Here is a 20,013-nt window from a genome sequence, read left to right as displayed (position 1 = left end):
ACATTTCCAGTTTTTCTGGCTGGAAAGATTAGGTTTTCTGAGTTTTGGCCTCCAGAGCCATGGCCCAGTTCCATGCAATTGAAGCACAAAGCAGTGAAAGAAAAGAGAAAACCTCTCTTTTTTTTCCCTCACTCTTTGAAAATTGAGGGTTCCTTTTTCTCATTCTTATAGCAAAAGTGTTAAATCGTCATTTGGGATCGTAAGTGTCCATGCCTCCCCTCGGGTAGCAGTGCAGATCTACTTTTGAGGCCTTAAAGACAGGACTGGGAGAATAAAAAGAGAAGACTTCAACATGGGGACTTTCCCTATACTCTGGCTTACAGCAGCCCCCTTTTCTGCTGATCTAGTGAGAATGATGATCATAACTATGGGGATTTTTGTTTTGTTTTGTTTTGCTTTGTTTTCTGTTTGCACCTTTTACACTTTTACAAAGTTCCCAATCTGACTTGCCTTCAGGTCCAATCTAGGAAGAGAAAAAAAGGAAAAACTCAGAAAACTCTTCGTAGCCAATTTTATCTTTCCTTAAGGCTAGCTAGACTTCTCTCCTTAATCCACTTGCTACTGTTTACATTTCAGACTCCTCAGATAGTTGTTTGCCATGTGGGTCCACGTTTTAGTCGTGATCAGGGGAACAACAGAATGGGCTCCTTACTCACTGGACTGCCTCTAATTCACGTTTTCACCCCTAGCACTTGCCTCAGAACCTGTCACATGATAGACAATAAAGCAAATGAAGTGAATACAAATGTAAAAGGTGAGGCTCCCCAATTTGAAGGGAATATTTGTGTGTGTGTGTGTGTGTGTGTGTGTGTGTGTGTGTGTGTGTGTGTGAATGAAAATGTAAACCATGAAGCTTGCCAATTCTCTAGCAAATTCTGGTAGGACCTGGATGGCACATGTTTGGCTCACAGTCTACCACTCTTCCCATGCTCAGATATGATCAGCACTTCTCCACTGCTTGGCTGCCTGTGGAGCCTGAACACAGCCACAGAATATTCCTACACCACAGACCAGGAAGCCACTGTCAAGTGGACAGCACGGCATATGGGGGACAAGCCAGCCTTGTACCCGGGCTTTCAGATGTGTCCACACAAAACGTGCAGCCTGCCTTTCCCATTTAACTGCAGTGGCTTCTCCCTGTACGTTTCCACCTTCCCATCCTCTTTTCTGTAAGATTGCAGGTGACAGACGTGTTTTTTTCTTTGCCAAATGGGCTTGTGGAGAAAAATAAAATCTTTTTTTTTTTTTGCTTTCTTATATAAAGTCTATATTTTCATGAAAAAAGGTAACTTGACTAATGTGTTTCACAGAGCTTTCTCTCATTTATGCCAAAAGGTACTTATTTTAGTGTTTTATCCCTTGGGAAATGATGAATTTGTTTAATAGATTGGTAATTATCCTGCTCAAAAATGATCATTAGAATTCCTCTGTATTTGATTACTATGTATCACCAAACGCACAATCCATTTATCACCAGCTGCATCCATTAATTCAGCCTTGCTGGTCCATGCATAAGAGACTACTCTAACTTCTCATTTTGAGTCTTTCTAAGAAAAATATTGGTAGAAAGTAGAATGCCTTAAATATATCGGACTTAAAATCTCAGTCTGTACAAATTTTTATTTTTATTTTTGCTTTCTATTTTTATTACCTGAAGACTACTTTCCAATGGCATCACAATCTAAACAGAAGTGTACTTTTTTGTTAGGGGATTGGAGTGATTATTACCTTCTAGTGATTATAGTGGTAGTAAGAGGCCATGTTTGTAAATGTGAATGCGTCTTCATGTCTTTGTACATTTGGTATGGAACGCTATCTGTGACCCAATTAGATCCTTACTCAAAGGTACTCTTTCCAGAATTTTGGAATATCTCCACTTCTAAAATGGAAAATCTGGTCCGGAAAATGAGCTCCTAGAATATACTGAGCATGTGTGCGGTGCAAACACCGAGCACGAGTTGATTGAAGGTTGATATCATTGAGTATGGAGTTATCTAGTAAGGTTTCCCTTGGATTGTAATTCAGGATCTGTGGTTTGGGATTGTGCCCATCCGTGCTATGGCTGAAATCAGAACAATAAAGAGAAAAGAAACTGCCTGGTACAATCTAAGCGGTGTTCACAATCTAAGTTTGTTTTTCTTTTCTCCTTCACCCCACCCCCGGGTCTCCAGTTTACCGTGGTTTCTGGGCAGTCCTGATGCTTCTGGGGGTCGTCGCCGTGGTGACTGCAAGCTTTCTGATCATCTGTGCAGCCCCCTTTGCGAGCCATGTTCTCTATAAAGCCGGCGGAGGCGGGTACATTGCTGCAGGTACGCACTGGGCAAAGGGTGTGATTCCAGCCATGGGTTTCCTCCATATCTTCATATTCTCCTTTTCTAGTTTCAGATTTCAGGCTTCTAGTAGTGGTAATACAATGATATTTATATACAGTATTTCTTGAGCGCTTGCTACATGCTCCACAGCCTTTCCTCACTGTATCCATATTGTATTAAGAGGGCACTAGAAGGGAAGTTAACCTGTTTACTCTCTCTGTAAAATGGGGTCGTATCTGTAATATCAGGATGTGGGTGAACTTTTCTGGGTGATCTTAAAAGAGATAACCTCCTGATGATATTACAAACCGGCATCACAGGTAAAAAACATCTCTTTCTACAATGTCCCCATTCAGTTTTCTTAACTGTGGTTCATGGGCATTAGCGAAACACATTCTCTCCCTGGCAAAACCTGCGTTTGTTTTAGTCGGCTTTACAACTAGTGTTTTTAATGCCTGCTTATGGTGATCATAGCACAAATAGAAAAATAATCGACTAGGTGTGTCTTGTGAATGTTCCATCTTTTTCATTTAATTGGGAAGTAAAAGCCAGAAGTCTAATCCGAAAACATAAGTGCACAGGTGATTTGTAAAGATAACAGTTCTAGAAAATTAGACAAACTTCACTATAGTAAGACCAAATTGCACATGACTAAGCTATACTATAATGTCAGATAAGAAGGACAGAGTGTTTCTATAGAAATGGTAATGACAGTAAAGAAACAGGATGGATAGCTTTGTTGTCTCTAAATCATTTCAGAGACAGCTCATCATGTGTTCCCTCATCATTTAATTGATGGTCAATTCACAGTTCCTTTGAGCACGCTTTTTACATAATATTGTACTTAATTCTGTAGAGGGAATAAAAACAAGAATAATCAGATATGGATCCTCCATTCAAAGACCTCAAAAAAAAAAAAAAAAAGAAAAGAAAAAAGAAAAAAACCCATCAAATCAGAGTCCTATTTAACCCATTCTGTCATTCTTTTGTCTTATATTCAATTCTTTTCCTCACTGTTTTTTCAAGGACCTTGTTTCCAAGGGCCTGGATTTCTTCACAAAATTTACCTTTATAAAATAAACAATGCAGGGCTCCTGGGTAGCTCAGTCGGTTGAGCATTCGACTTCAGTTCAGGTCATGATCTCGTGGTCCGTGAGTCTGAGCCCCAGGTCGGCTCTGTGCTGACAGCTCGGAGCCTGGAGCCTGTTTCAGATTCTGTGTCTCCCTCTCTCTCTGCCCCTCCCCTATTCATGCTCTCTCTCTCTCTCTCTCTCTCTTTCTCTCTCTCTCTGTCAAAAATAAATAAACATTAAAAAATTTTTAAGGTATACAATGCAGTGTTTTTAAATATGTTTCCAGAGTTGTGCAAATATTACCACTCTCTGATTCCAGAATATTTTATCACCTCACAAAGAGACCTCATCATCTCCCATCTTTTTCTCCTTCTGGCCCTGAGTAAACAATCATCTACTTTCTGTCTCTGTGGGTTTGCCTCCTCTGGAAATTTCATATAAATGGATTCAGACAATGTGTGGCCTTTTGTGTCGGTCCATTTCAGTCTCATAACTTATAATGTCCTTTCCTTCATTCATAATTCCGTAAGACTAAACCCCTTATATATCTTAAAACTGACCATTTTATGAGCCAAAATTTTTTTTTCTCCCTCAAGGAGGGAGGGAAAACCACATTCTACCTTTGCTTCATTCAAAGGTCTAGTGAAGGTTTATATTTTTCCATGGTCTTCCCAGAAATAGCAGCTGTCTGCTAGAGTTTGTAAATATTTGTTTCTTCTCATTCCTTGCTTTTCTTTTTTAATCTTTTCCAATAAGGGAACTATGTACAGTTGACCCTTGAACAATATAGTTTGAACTGTTTGGGTCCACTTACACACAGATTTCTTTTTTTGATAAATACAGTACAGTTCTATAAATGTATTTTTTCTTCCTCATGTTTTTATTAGTGACATTTTCTATTCTTAGCTTACTTTGTTGTAAGAATACGATATGTAATACATATACAAAGTATGTGTTAATCGACTGTTATCAGTAAAACTTCTGGTCGAGTAGGCTATTAGTCATTAAGTTTAGGGGAGTTAAAAGTTATAGGCAAATTTTCAACTGCAGATAAATTTGGGGGAGTTAAAAGATATAGGCAGATTTTCAACTGCGCATAAGGTCAGTGCTCCTAATGCTACATTGTTCAAGGGTTAACTGTAATAGCGTTAGTTTAGTACATATTATGGATAGCATAGTTGCTTTATACTCAGAAGTGCTCTGATCCTTGGTTTAGTCTGATCGAAGAATTATGTGTCTCTGTGTGTGTTAGTGCTTTTGAAAAAGAAAAAGTTGGTCATTTTTAAATTGTACAAGAAAATAGTATATTCAGAGAATTATATTTGGCTGAGAACTCTATAGGAAGGTAAAGCATTTGATATATACTCCTATGCTTATGACCAGTGGGTTTTCTCTTTTCAATGAATCTTTGCTGTATGTGGGTATGGGGCTGAGGTCCTCCTTGCCAAGTCTTCATGCAATAGCCCCTAGGAATTGAGAGGTGCCCATGGTATTCTGGGACCCATTCTGAAAGCAACTGAACTGGACAATTATGAGGACACGTCCTTTCAAATTTGACTTTTAATTTTCTTCAGGGCAGAATTCTTTAGTGTTTATATATGGCTATTTGTTTCCCCAAAACACAGAGAGATATTCTGTTGGATGGGACAAAATATTACTGTTCATTTTATTAGCTCGGGCAGAAAAAATGATGTTCCCAGGAATAACTAAAGTTTATGGTTCAGTGGCAATTTCCACAATGAAGCACAATTTTGTTAAGGCAGTTATGGGGCTAATAAATTATCCTGAAGCTTGAGTACTTTGATAGAAGAATTTGTAAAACCTTTTAATTGTCTATTATTGACATTCTCAGGTGATGTTAATAAGCAAGTTATCCTTTCAAAGCTGAAGATGGAAACTTACATGCTATGCTATAGGAACACTAGGAAAATATGTACTAAACACTAGGTTTTGGGGCCAGCCGGATTTTTGTGTACCACATTTAATATGGACCCATGCATATAATCATCTGCTGAATTTAACAGAATTGAATTTATAATGCTTTCTTTGGTCAGATTTTATATTTTCAAAATGAAGAGATCTCATTCCATGCATCTGGTATTATACAATCTCTTTGTTTTTTTTTTTTTTTATGGGCCTCATCATTCGTTGCCTGAATCTCCCATGCTGGCCTGTGCCAATGCTCTGTGCTCTGCTGGGCAGTTAGTGACAGGTGCAGCTTGGGCCCAGGGTTGCCGTGGCAGCTTTATCAATGCCACAAACAAGATTGCACACTCTCTCTATTTGGACAGATGACTTTAGGACAGGGGATACCCAAATTCCAAATGGCCATTGCTGGCTGTGTGTGCATGTAGAAAGACTCCTTGGCATTAGCAAGAAGATTGCTTTGGGGCATTCCATGCATAGCTGAGTCATGCTGATGTCGCAGTTGTCGGTGTGAGTAAGGAGTGGGGTCCATGGTATTCTTCTTGCTCTGTCAACAGGCTCAGAGCAAAACTTAGAGGACATATGTGGCCACTCCTTGCAGCTGGGCAGATTCCTCTTCAGGCAGTCTCTGGCCATGTGCTCCCCAAGGAGGTTCGGGTATGAACCAAGTGCATGGTAATTGTCAGGATTGCTATATTACAGAACCTGTTTCAGTGAGTCTAATCATACACGCTACAATGTCTAAACAAGTGCTGAAATTTATTTTAATGTTGGCTCCCAGAGAACTTTCAGATCCAAAGGGGGCTGACACTGGTCTTCTTCTAACCCTGTGATACTGGAGGTTATAGGAAAGATCCAGGAGAAGTTAGAATGGGTAGGCATCGCATTACAAAACATTTAGGTTATATGGAGGAAATTATTATACCACAGAATATTCCTAGTGCCTGGGCAAAGTGATATCAATACAGGAATTGTTGTGCCTGAGTAAGACTTCTAAGTGAACAGGAAAGAATAATGACATGGTCTGGAAGTTTGGGGACACTGACATTGGGTGATAAGCCATAAAATGTAGAGATCAGCATCTTAGCAGCATATTAGGGTACAAAGATTTTTACTTTGTAAAAATTGAAATCACCTCTTCCTGAGTGACAAAGTGAGAGTATGTTTTTCTGCTGATTGTAGAGCTAGACTGAGTCCCTCCTGGGTAGAGGTGCCTGAAAAGCTTCTGAATCTTGACTAAATCCCTTGTGGGACCCTCAGGCTGGTGAGACTACGGGGACCTCTTAGAAGTCAGGAATATAGCAGCCTTTGTTTTAGTAGACCCAGGATGTATTAATGGAAGTAAATGGTACCTCTGCAGTGTAATTGGCCCTTTGGAACAATTAGTCCCCTGGAGGCAAAGTAGTGGTTTGACTCCCACCCCATTCTGTGACCACAGATTTACCTAGACAGCTGTTGCCCAAGCTATTACTGGTCACCAGGGATACAAACTGAGTGAGTTGGGGTGAATTGTATAAATCCTCTGCCACGTGGGATAAACCGCCTGAAGCACATCCCTCCACAGCTCATCCCTGCTCCCTTCAGATCTGGAGGGCAGTGCTTTCTAAAAGCGTAGTGATGTGAACCCTTTTTAAAAAGTAGCATAAGAAAGGTGAGCGGATATGAAGGGAATATAAAATTCAGAATCCAAAATACAACATAAAATACTGAATCAGAGTTAAATCGGATTTGTGGTTTGTTTTCCTTTTTCTTTCAAAAGGTCAATGGAATTTGTAGTAGCTCATCAGTTAAGCACATGTATTTCTATATGAGATAAGATAGATGTCATGGTTACAAACTACAAGATACTTTTTCACCTGAATCCTAGAAAAAATAGGTCATAAAGCCAAGGGGCATATTTCAGATGTTCTCTCTCTCTCTCTCTCTCTCTTTTTTTTTTTTTTTTTTTTTGGCTGACAGTGAACACGTGGCTTCCAGGAAGTACTCAGTGTCATTCCTTGCTTCTCACGTCTTCCTCCAGATAAAGCAGAGCAAGAGAAGAGTATGTGGAGGAAACAGAAGACCATGGGCAGGAAGGGATTAGGGAAGAATTGCTGACGGTCTAGAGGCAGGCGCTCTAAACTTACAGGCATACGCATCTCCCTGCTTGCACCTGCTGTCTCCATGTCTATATAGTGAGAGATCCAGGCTATAAACAGCCACTTAACCCTGGACAAGCAAAGGGGCCTCTGTGTTAGCCTAACAGACCTGGAAGACCGGCAAATGCTTGCCAGAATGGCTTTTCTAGAGCTTCTGGGTCTTTCCTAGTGTACCAGAGGTAGGCTCTTAGGAGAGGATCACAAACATGACCTCCCAGTGGGGAACAGAATATTTTACCAAAGTCCAGGACTTAACATTTTATTCATAGCTGTGTTTTGTTGGAGGCGAGTGGAGGAGGAAAGGAAGGGGGGACTAATGAAAACTGTAGGATACTGATACATCAGCCAGATATACTTCTTATAGTAGAATTAGTGTCTCTGATTTTTATGAAATACAGAATGACAGCTTGGATTTCTCTTTTGCTCAGTAAAAATGCTTAGTACATGAGATCTGCTTTCTAAGTACCTGCTTCGTACTTGCTGTGACAACTTTCTAGAAGTACTTGCCTTGTCCTCTGGATTTGTGCCTTCAGTTGTAATATTTGGGAATTTGTTCAGGGAAAGTATTGTTTTGGATACTGATACTATTATAATGTGGGAAGGCCTCCCTTCAAATTTTGATGTGGAATTTTAAATATCCTCTCTATGACATTTCATGTAAACGTCAAGTGCTGGAATAAGTCAACCTTTGTCGATACTACATAGGAAAGAACTCTGAAGAATTTTTATTTACAAGAATACTTTAAAAACTTATTACTTTTCTTTCTTGGATACTTCTTTGAAAGTTTATTTTTTCCCACGTGGCCTTATCAGTTGGAATGTGTGTAACAGGCTGTTAGGACCAGACGTGTCCTGGCTCAGTTTCGAACAGGGCACCACTGTGGTAGGTATATGATGCTGGAGTGAAGGGGCAGGTCCCCAGAGGAGAGTTCAGAAGGGATGAGTGAGACCCAGGTCTGCGAATCTCCACCACCCCAGCCACCTGAAGGCTGGGAAGGGACGAGGAGTGTGAGGAAGAGAGCTCTTATGCTCCTGAGTCTCCACCCTGAGCTTGGTGTGTATGTGTGTCCTCGTTGGAGACTTCCAGGGTGATGGTCCCGCTACTGCCCAGATAAACCTAGGGTATGAGAGCTCAGTTCAGTAATAGTGTTACTGGGACTTTCTGGAAAACCTTGGATTGCAAACATGAATAAATGCTCTCCATAACCTTTTAAAAATGCATCTGTGTGGTTCCTTCTGAGAACTAGAGCTACAGCCTGGCAGATGAATGCTTTTACTCATACGTCATTGTATTTTGGGAGTATAATTAATCACACCAAGAGGGAATTTTCAGATGTGTAGGGTGACAAGATCCTTTCCTGTTTACAAATGGCATCTCTGGTGTGGGGTTAGATTTTGGTATGGTGGGAAGGCAGAATGAGTTTCCATCACTTCATTCTCCTTTTTTAAAGTATGTGTATCATTAACATCTGTTATTAATTTAGCTAGGAGGGACTCAGTTTCTTTCCAAATATTCTGTTTTGTTCAACATCCTTCCCCCAAATAGTCACGTTGCTCAGAATAACTAGTAGTGCATGAAAAAGGCGTATTACCTTTTTTAGTAAAATTTTTAGGTATTTTCTGAGGCCTTTTCCCCCCTTTATACTTACTTGTAGGAAAGAGAAGCACATTAGATACAGACTCCTCCAAATGACCAGATTGACATATGCTAAGAGTCTGTCGTAGAGATTTCTATAACTAAAGTGCTGTTGGGGAGGGACAAGAAGTTTGCTCACTGGATACTTAAAGCAGAAAATGTCCTTAATATATAGAAGGGAAGCAAAAGATATTAATATATAAAAAAAGGAAGGGGCAAAACATAAGAGACTCTTAAATAAGAGAACAAACTCAGGGCTGCTGGAGGGGTTTTGGGTGGGGGGATGGGCTAAATGGGTAAGGGGAATTAAGGAAGACACTTGTTGGGATGAGCACTGGGTGTTATACATAGGGGATAAATCACTGGAATCTACTACTGAAATCATTATTGCACTGTATGCTAGCTAACTTGGATGTAAACTAAAAAATAAATAAATAAAATTTTTTAAAAAGGGAAAAAAAAAAGAAAAAGAAAATGTCCTTAATATATAGAAGTGAGCATAAGTCTGGATTCACCTGTTACCCTTTCTGAAATATTCAGCAATGGGCCTGCGGGGTGACTGGTGCCACCTGGTGGAGCATTCTAATAAGACATGGGCACTCCCTCACTTCTGAAATCTCAGAACTGGAAGGCACCATGGCAGTTTATCTTCTTGCCTCTTGGCCAGTCCTGAAATAGCCCAGTCATATGAGAAGCTCTGATGCCTTAAAAGATTTCAGAGAATAATATTTGCTAGCTGTTAGCAGGAGCTCATGCCAAAGCTCAATAAAAACAATGATAATAACCAAACTAGCCCATGCCTGTTATATGCTTGTCCTGTTCCAGACACCTTGCTAAGTGTTTTACTTCCATTCATTCTCCATGACTGCTCTCTGTGGGAGGCACTGGCACCATCTCTATTTTACCAGCAAAGACCCTGAGACAGAGACAAGTACAGAACTTTGTCAAGGTTGCTCAGCTGGGAAAGTGTGAAGCTTTCTAACCTGTGTACCTTTGAGGTCAGGTTTAAACCAGGGCAGTCAGAATCCAGGCCTGTGCTGTTCAGCCGCTTGCTGCTTAGTGAGTGTGACTGTGAGTAAATACTTCCGTGGAGTTAAGCGAAAACCGCTTTCCGGGTGAAATCCCTAATGACTTGTATGGATGGATAAACCCTCATGATCGTTCTGTATCAATAACTCTTTCTCGAGAGAGAACAGACTATCGGATACGCAGAATGTTTAATGCCTATGATGATCATGCCAATCTAAGAAAGTAATAAATATTTGGGAAATCTGATAGACATTGTATCGGTTTGGTTGAGTGAATAAAAACATGAGGCCAGATAATGAAAGGGAAGGGACAAAGCCATTTGTCTAAGGAGATGTAGCCATCACTTCAAGATTCTATGTTTGAGTTGGAGCATCGCAAACCAAAATATTCATAGTGGTGGCTTAATTCATTATCCCCAAGACCTAGAAAGAACCCAAGTGGTCACCCATAGATAAATGGATGAGTAAAATGTGGTCTGTTCCTACAATGGGACAGTGCTCAGCAGTAAAAAGCTGGGAATGGCTAGCACATGTACAATGTGGGTGAATTCTCAGTCATCATGTTGAGTATGAACAGCCAGAGACAAAAACTGCATGCGGTCATGCTTTCATTCCTATGGAGTTCTGAGGGCAAAACTCTGCTATAGTGATAGATGCTTTGGGTGAGGGTGTGAGGAGGCGTGAAGAACCTTTCTGTAGTGACAGTGATGAATATGTTCTGTTTTCAATGGACTGTGGCTACACTGATGTTTACATTTATCAAAGCTCATCAAACCATACACTTAAAATTTGTACATTTTTCTCTATCTGAATTATACCTCGGTTTTAAAAAAAAATGAGAAAGAGAAACAATGAGCCTGGAATGCTTTTTACACATTGGAACAAACTTCAAACCATTGGGGCTTAATATAATACTTTCAAATATGAGTATGGGATAAGTTAAAACATGTTTGTATGAAAACTGTTTATGAATCTTCTGCAAAAGCCCCTTTTGGGGACTTTGTCAGTCATGCTTCTCCGTGTCCCTATGCAGAACAAAGAAGGCATTCGTTATGTATTTCTTGATTAATTGCTGTGTTTCCTTTTAGAAAATGACAGTAAATACATTGCTTTTTGTTTCATTTTTGTTCTTTCTTCTGGGCATGTCAGATCCACAGTTGCCATGCTATCCTTTGTACTCTTACCCACACTCCAGATTTTTTCTTCATTTCTGTCATTAGCATGAACCCTCTCTCTGCCCTCCAGGGAACTCCACCTAGAAAAGTAACCTCATCTCCCACCAGCTCCTTGGAATATTTTCTCTATATTGTAGAATGTCTTTTGAATGTCTTCAGCCTACTGTGTTATACCTGCTATCAGGGTGTATCAGGGTGGCCGTTTGTGTTATGCCACAGGCTACTTTGACCTTGTGGCAGTTGACTATTGCAGACCTCATTTTCATCTTCTGAAAATAGATGCAAGAAGCAAGCTGAAGCTATCATCCTAAATTTTTTTTTAATGTTTATTTTTGATAGAGAGGGAGAGACAGAGAACAATAGGGGTTGGGGGGTTGTACGCAGAGAGAGAGGGAGACACAGAATCCAAAGCAGGCTTCAAGCTGTCAGCACAGAGCCCGATGCGGCGCTTGAACCCACGAACCATGAGACCATGACATGAGCTGAATCAGACACTTAACTGACTTAGCCACTGAGCACCCCATCCTAAAATGTTTTGAAGCTTACTTTGTAGTTCTGTGTAGATTCCCTTGCTGAATATTGCCCTGTCTCTAGAATACATGCATCCTCCAGGTAGAGAAAAGGCAATTTTTTTTCTAATTCTAATTTACTGTTCACTTCAGCTTTCTACATAATGCATTTTTTTGACTACGGAATTCTGTGACATTTTCAATGCCCAATGAAAGCTGAAATGAGTTGCCACTGAATTTGTGTGGGAGCATGACACAGAGAGGCCAATGGAAGCATCTTGAGTTTATGATTCTTTCCCAAGTGACCAATAGCTGCTTGTGATTCAAGTTGTTAAAACACATTTCAAGGGGTGCGTGGGTGGCTCAGCCGGTTGAGCGTCCGACTTCTGCTCAGGTCATGATCTCACAGTTCGTGAGCTCAAGCCCCGCATCGGGCTCTGTGCTGACAGCTCAGAGCCTGGAGCCTGTTTCAGATTCTGTGTCTCCCTCTCTCTCTGCCCCTCCCCACTCGCATTCTGTCTCTGTCTCTCTCAAAAATAAATAAACATTAAAAAAAGAAGTTTTAAAACACATTTCAAGGCAGTTCAGTTACATCTAAGCAGTTAAAGATCAAGCTTATAGTTTTTCAGTAACTCCAAAAGGCTTTTGTTTTTTAATACAAATATGTCTATTTCTAGGCAAGGATATAGGGGTTTGACATTTGCCTGTCTTTTTGAAGAGTTTCCATTCTTGTGGCTAACTTTTCCCTAGGACTACATTTTTAAATTTGTTTTTTATAAGATAGTATATAAAATCTTCATAGTATGTCTTATTTTTCCATACTTTTTTCTATGAAATATTGAGGACATGTAATTTTATTTTTCAGTCTGTGACTTGGTGTTGGGGAAAATTCTTTTGTATTTTTTTTTTCCACATTGTGATCATTTCCATATTGTTAATCATTAGCAATTGTGTTCCTGATGGCCATTTGTGACTAAATTTTATGTGACTTTTGTTTCAGAGAAAATTCTTTCCAAATTGAATTTTTGATATTTTTTAATTTTTTTAATGTTTGTTTATTTTTTAGAGAGAGAGAGCGAGAGAGAGAGAGCAGGGGAGGGGTAGAGAGACAGGAGAGAGAGAGAGAGAGAGAGAGAGAGAGAGAGAGAGAGAGAGAGAAAGAGAATCCCAAGCAGACTCCATGCTGTCAGCACAGAGCCCCATGTGGAGCTCGAAGCCATGAACCATGAGTTCATGACCTGAGCCAAAATCAAGTTGGATGCTTAACTGACTGAGCCACCCAGATTCCCTGAATTTGATATTTAGAAGGAAAAGTTTTCAACTTCGTAAGAGAATGCGTGTGAAATCATAAGTTTAATGGCTCTTCCTCACACTGCTAATTAATAAGGGAACCAACAGGTTCTTGTGACTTATTTGTCCATGATTTTATTATCACAAATCTTCATGGGTTTTGGTACCTTACTTTGATTATGCCTCCAGTGAGCTCTTTTATGAATTTTTGTTGGTCTTCCAAAAACTAGGTATTTTTAAATTTAATTGGAAATAAATCATGCTTTCAAAATATGACCAAACTTAAATCTAACTTAATTTTAGAAGTAAATTATTACCTAAATACTAGCAATATTTTCTATTTCTGCTAAAATCATAGTGGCAGGTGAGCTTGAAATGCAAATCACTTGTTGCTCAAGACAGTTATTAGTTATATTTTCATGAATGAGAGTCCTTTAAGATATCACGGGATAATAATTAAGATTTTTCCATAGTATTTTGCTGTTAGTATTCTCCCAGATGAGACTCTCCACTTGGTAGGTGAACCGGATCAGTAATACTACTGTTCAGTAATAGTCACAAATAAAGTTGCAGAAAGAAGATGTATCTTGCTACGTATATGAACACACATACCCTCCTCCCATTCCCCCATATATATAGAGCATATATATGCTCTTTCTAACACGCATAGCCACAGATTCCCACTATACTTTTTTTTATTCGTTCATTTTGGTTTTTGTTTTGAAATATTTTCACATTTACATTGAACTTGAAAGTCTCTTCACCCAGAGACTCCATTCACGTTTCACTAACCATCTCAATAATGTCTTTCACAGCAAAAGGATCCAGTCCTGGAACATGCTTTGCATTTAGTAGTTGTGTCATTCGAATCTCCATCAGACCAGAATAAATCCTAGGTAGATCTTCATGACTTTGACTCTACAAGAGTACAGGCCTGTGATTTTCTACAGTGTTCCTGAGTTGGCGTGTCTGATGTTTTCCTACGGCTAGATTTAGGCTCTTCATTTTTGGCTGCATCGCAGCAGTGATGCTATGCTGTTCTCATTGTGTCTGACAAGGTGGTTAGTGACATGAATATGTCATGCCACTGGTGATGTTCACTTTGATCATTTGAATAAGGTGATATTTGCTAGGTTTCTTCAGTATAAAATTACTGTTTTCCCCTTTACAGATTGATAAGTGTCTTGTGGGAAGAGACTTTGAGCCTGTGTAAATATTTATTTCTCATCTACATTTCATTTACTAGTTTTAGCATCCATTTTTGTCTCTTGCCTGAATTATTACTTAAATGATTGCCAAATGGCGATTTCTAACTCAACTATTCCTTCTACATTTATAAGTTAGCATTCTGTAAGGAAAAGCTTTCCCGTCTCCCTGCTAATTTATTTATTCATTTATTTATATCACTGTGGGCTCAGATTTCTATTTTATTCAGTGAGGTATAATGTACCATTATCATTTGTTGTTTGATAGTCAGATTGCCTCAGAACTGTCTGGGGAAGTCCCTGAAGCTCACTTCTGAAACACTGCCACAATTCCTTGAGCACATCTGATGTTCCTGACTTACCTGGTACTTTCTGTCCCAGCCTGGATACAACTATTTCTTTGAGATGCTTGGGTCTGATATTTAGAAGCGAAGATCTGGATACTTGGTATGTTCCATGCTACTGGGGTGTTACTGCTCTCAGACCCTCTCAGGGAAAAGAACCAGGTAATATATGTAGGCATATACACACGGGTATATTTTAACACACACACACACACACACACACACACACACACACACACACACACTTTTACTTCTCTATCTATTATCTATCTATCCATCATCTATCTGTCTATCTACCTAGAGCCATAAATTCACACTGATATATTTAACTCCAAACAAATAGAATAGAGTTTATTCTAACTTTCCCCCTTTCCAAATTTGTAACTCCCCTTTCAGGCGGTGAAGAACATGGTTCCAACTAACCTCAATATATTTATTTGTTTCATCAGTGTACCTCTATGTAACAGTCTCCTGATTCCTCTGTTGGCCAGATGTCTCACGCAGACTCCCCATCATAAATTCTTACTTTTCAATGTCTGTTAGTTCATTTTCTTTCTGTCTGTCTCTGTCTCCATGTGCAAGTGTATACATGCAAACATACACACACTGGTATAAAACAGTGGCAATTTAATAGGTAAGGAAACTCTGTCTTACCCCATGGGAAGATATAATTATAAACTGGTATGATATGAATTAAATGGACAGTATCCTCAGTTGGTGAACAAGTTAAAGACTGCAGTGATAGAAATGCCTATTTTCATTGCTTTCAGGATGCAAATGCTCTTGAATAATAGCAGTTTTTAAGTATATTTTTTAATATTTAAGTATATTTTAAGTATAAGTTAATTCTTCCTTATAAAAAATCTCCACATGATTACCTGCAATGTGTTTTTTTGAATACTCTAAATTCAGTAATGAGTTTTGTAACTTTTGAAAGGATATACAAGTAAGGCTTCTAGTTTTTTACAAAGGCAGTTTTCTTTTTTTTTTTTTAATAAAAATACCTGAAAGCACAAGAGATTCATATGACGGAAGAGAGATAAAGAAACATATCCGCAAATAATAACAAAGGTTTGCAGTGTGTTTGCATAAGGCAAATGGTATGCAAATAACTAAGCCAAACTTTTACATTAGGAGAGAACGGTGTCTATATATTTGCAGGAAAATGTATTGAAATGCACAGAGTTGCTCGACAACACATGGCCTTGCCATATTGTTGTCAACATCTGAGGTACGGCTTTGCGAGGAGTTTGCTCGCCGGCTATGACTTTACTATTTCTCTCTGACATCGCTGTTGTTCGGTGGTTAAATTGCACTCTTCTGTGCTGCCGTATTTGCATTTACATTACAGACCACAGTGTGAAGGATGTTTCCTATTAGTGAAGCATCTATGTTGATTCTTCATTGCTCTGTACTTTGTATCACGATTATGAGAAAGTTTGAGACTCACCTCGGCATATTTATGAGCCCTTCTTCTTTTGTGAGTGCTTCTCAAGATTCTTTATGCAATTGATGGCCCAAGAGAGAAAGGGCATCCTAAATACTCTAGGAGCACAATCAACTGGGGAAGGGTGATTAATGGCTAGGCTCCTAAAAGCTACTGTGTCCTACCAATATGCCACCATCTCTGCTCTCAGTCCCAGGGTTATGTTTACCTTTCAGACTGACTGGCAATTAGAATATGGAGATTTGATGCCTGATGCTTCTGTTCCTTAATTCAAAAGCTAATAGGTCCTTGACAGGTTTGGATTGAACTTTTGAACAGCTAGCAAATGACCTCAAGTATATTTTGCTTAGGGACAGATTTGAATCCTTCAGGCTGCGTCCTGCTCCGGATCTGTCACTAGTGAGTGAGTCAGCCAGCTGACTCACCTGGGTCTGCAGCTCAGAAGTGCTGCTCCCTTCTGTTTTTTTTTTTCAGTAGCTGCCACATGGAAAAGTATATGCTTTGTGGTGTTCTCAAATTTTAGCATCCGTGAAGCTCTCCTGTCATATTGCTCCCTCCCCACATCCCCACATTCTTTTTACTTCCTTTCTTTTGTTTGGTAAGGCTCTTGCTCTTAAACCTGTGGTTTTATAGTCCACTGAACTTTTTCCAGGCAATGTTTCCTTTATGCCGTGATCCATCTTACCGTATGTATTTCAATTCGAAAGAATCATGTATATTCTTTTACATTAGTCCAGTGCTTTCATCTCCGTTCTTGTCTGGTACTCACTTCAGCTTCTGTTTTCATGGACACAATTACCCGTAGCACCAGTCAGCTGTGTTATAATAACATAACAACAGTCGGAAAGACCTGAGCTGAAAATCAGCTCTGAAAACTGCTAGTTAAAACCGAGGGTTAATGGTACCTATTTTTACCAGTTTATTGTATACTGCAATAAATAATATATTACGGTGCTCACCCCAAACCAGACATACAGTACAGATATGAAATGTTAGAAGAAATTCCACCAGGCAGGATCTTTGACTCTTATGTTCACAAACGCCTAATACAGAGCCTGGCATACAGTAAGTACTCAGTAAATGCATGACAGCTGTTGCCATTGTTCTTATGTTGCCATAGCTCTCATCTCAATGCTTTGAAAATTAAAGATAGACAATGTGCATATAAGACACATAAATAAAAAGTCTGACACAAAGTAGGTGACTTGGCTAGGATGCTATTTTTAGAGACATATCATCAGGCAAATGATCGGTTAGCGTTCTTGGGAAAACATCTTCATAAAGCCTAAAGGTCTTTCGTTTTGTCCTTCCCAGGCATCCTGTTTTCCCTGGTGGTGATGCTGTATGTCATCTGGGTCCAGGCAGTGGCTGACATGGAAGGCTACAAAAACATGAAAATGAGAGACTGCTTGGAGTTCACCCCTTCTGTTCTCTATGGCTGGTCATTTTTTCTGGCCCCAGCGGGGATATTTTTTTCTTTGCTAGCAGGATTACTATTTCTAGTTATTGGACGGCATATTCAGATACATCACTAATCAAACAGTTGCCTCCCATGTTTTCTTGAGCAGATTCAGATACATCACTAATTAAACTGTTGCCACCCATGTTTTCTTGAGAGGTTTTAGAAGAGAGAATTTTTTTTTTCATTTTGTTTTGGTGATCCCAGCATAGAATTAGTTGGTGAGCTATTTAGTTGCTATTTGAAGTTCACTTTTATATTTTACTTGTGACTTCCCCTAATAGGAAGGTCCTAGAGTCTTTCCCAACAGCCACATGTGTCCATCTCACATAGGTGCTATCAAGAACCTAGTTCTGTAAGGAGCAGGTAACATGGGCCTCCCTTTCATTGCACCTGTTAAAGCTCACACAGGTTACAAAGGCCTGTTAATGGCATAACACCACCACCTGGGCCAGTGAAGCTTTGATTGAAAGCTTCCTTCTTGGCGTTCACTTCTGCTGCTATTAAAAAAAAAATCTTTGGAGAATAATTAAGAACGGAATACAAATGTTGTCAGAGAACTTACTCCATTTCTTCTCCACACACATGCGTATCCCCATACACATTCACTGACTCCTGTGAGCCAATTATTTATGCCTTAAAAATAGATAGCAGTGTGCTATCAGTTAAACACATCGGCTGAAATGGGCCACAACCAGACTGAGAATGTGTGCTTATTCCACATTCTCCCCAACAGTGGTTTGGTTACTTACTTAATCACTTAGGTTACTTAATTGTGCATGCTTGCATAAACCTTAAACTATGTTTAAAAGTGGCAAATCTGCACTGCCAAATTACATATGATGCAGACTGGGTTTTCACGAGCTCAGTGGATTAATTATATGTAACATGGCTGAAAATATGTAACAACCAAGCACCTTAGCTTAGTTCAGAGTTCTGTTTGATATTTTAAAATTCCTATTTAAAATTATAGGCTAATATGTTCAGCATGTGAAAATTTATCGATGAAATGTGCTTTTAATATGCACTAGCTATAAACTTTCAAAATATTTCCACATGAAATAATAGCCTTGCTGTATTAAAGACCATGAAATAGTAACTTTCCCCAAGATTTTCTAGGTTGTAGTTCTTCTGATAATTTGATTCCCTTAATTATTGTCTCTCAGTTCCTTCATCTTTACAATAGGTATTTTAACATTTACAGATCTGCTATTTCCTTTAACCTCCTGGAAGAAAACTTTGTGCTGGTTGGTGAATAATTCTTTCTTACTTGCTAGTGTAGACATGTAGATGTTTTGCATATCAAAGATGTTTGTTTGGCACTAATTTTCATTGAAATCAAATCCATCTGAGAAGCCCACGTTGCATTTGCATCTTGGAAACCTCCACCAAGGAGCAGTTTGGTGTTGGTGAGGGAACAGAGAACCTGTGTGGTATGAGAGCTTTGTTCTGGACACAGCATTTTGCTCTGCGGCCCTTGTGAATACCTAAGGCAGGACTCAGAGACAAGTTAAGAGTGACCGCCGAGAAGATGCTGTGGGATAGAGGGGCTATTGCTTTCCATTCCTCGGTTCCCCTGATGGAGAGATCGCCTGTCTTCTTATACATCTATCCTTTCCGTTAACCTGTTTCAGTGGGAGGGATTTCTGGAGGGATCGCCACCATCTGAGGTATCTGCAGAATCATGAGGGCATTTTAATGTTTAGTGACAGGATTCGCATGCAATAAAAACCAAACACAAGAATACAAGACAAAAAAAAAAGCTTCAGGGGTTTAACTGGTTTCTCAAGCCATCTGAGTTATATCATAAATGTTTTTTGTGATCCTTGCCTTTGTCTTTTTCTGTTTTCATTTTTATATTGCTCCGTTTACTTTGCTTTTGGCTTGATTATTAGAAAAATAATTATGGGTTCTGTTATGCATATTTGCTGTGATATTAAGTTATGGCATGCCATTAAGTTTTCCAGACGATGCTAGATGTATTTGATTAGTTCATGTCATCTGTAAATACAATTCCTTTTTGTAGAACTTTGGAATGGAGCCTTTTTTCTAGTGTATTATATGTCATTTAAATTTCACATACAAGCTGCTTTCAGTAAAGGTTTGAATATTTATAAATTTCAGATGGTTATCCTCGTTTTCTAATACACTTATGCGGCTACCATATATTTATCACAAGGCAATTGGCTGAATATCTGATGTGTATGACACTTTTACACAGATACACACTTTGGAAGTATTTCATAGTTGTAATGCATCAATCACATTAATTCAGATGCATTTCCCCATCTACTTACCAGCAATCTGCGGAAGGAAGGAAGGTGAGTTCTGTGTGCTGTGTCTATATGTAAAATATACTTTAAAATAGCAGAAATATGCAGTACATTCTCGTAACAGCCTCATGTGTGATTTGGGATAGTGTGTTTGCTTCTATTCGGTGTACTGATTAATTTTCAGAAGCCTCCAAATAA

At 39.2% G+C, this 20,013-nt stretch overlaps 1 protein-coding gene across 1 annotated transcript in view; it reads left to right on the top strand.

The window, feature by feature from the left end:
• The window catches only part of TMEM182 (transmembrane protein 182), a 52,616-nt gene extending 33,001 nt beyond the window's left edge, over positions 1-19,615 (top strand). Inside the window, exons 4-5 of the mRNA XM_007097772.3 lie at positions 2,172-2,309; positions 17,398-19,615. Of these exons, the coding sequence (XP_007097834.1) occupies positions 2,172-2,309; positions 17,398-17,618 (359 nt within the window). The 3' untranslated portion in view covers positions 17,619-19,615. The remainder of the gene's footprint in view (positions 1-2,171; positions 2,310-17,397) is intronic.
• Positions 19,616-20,013: the final 398 nt, after the last annotated feature.

The sequence above is a fragment of the Panthera tigris genome, chromosome A3, assembly GCF_018350195.1.
Source record: "Panthera tigris isolate Pti1 chromosome A3, P.tigris_Pti1_mat1.1, whole genome shotgun sequence".
In the NCBI taxonomy this organism is placed as follows: Eukaryota; Metazoa; Chordata; class Mammalia; order Carnivora; family Felidae; genus Panthera; species Panthera tigris.
This window is presented reverse-complemented; position numbering and strand designations above follow the sequence as displayed.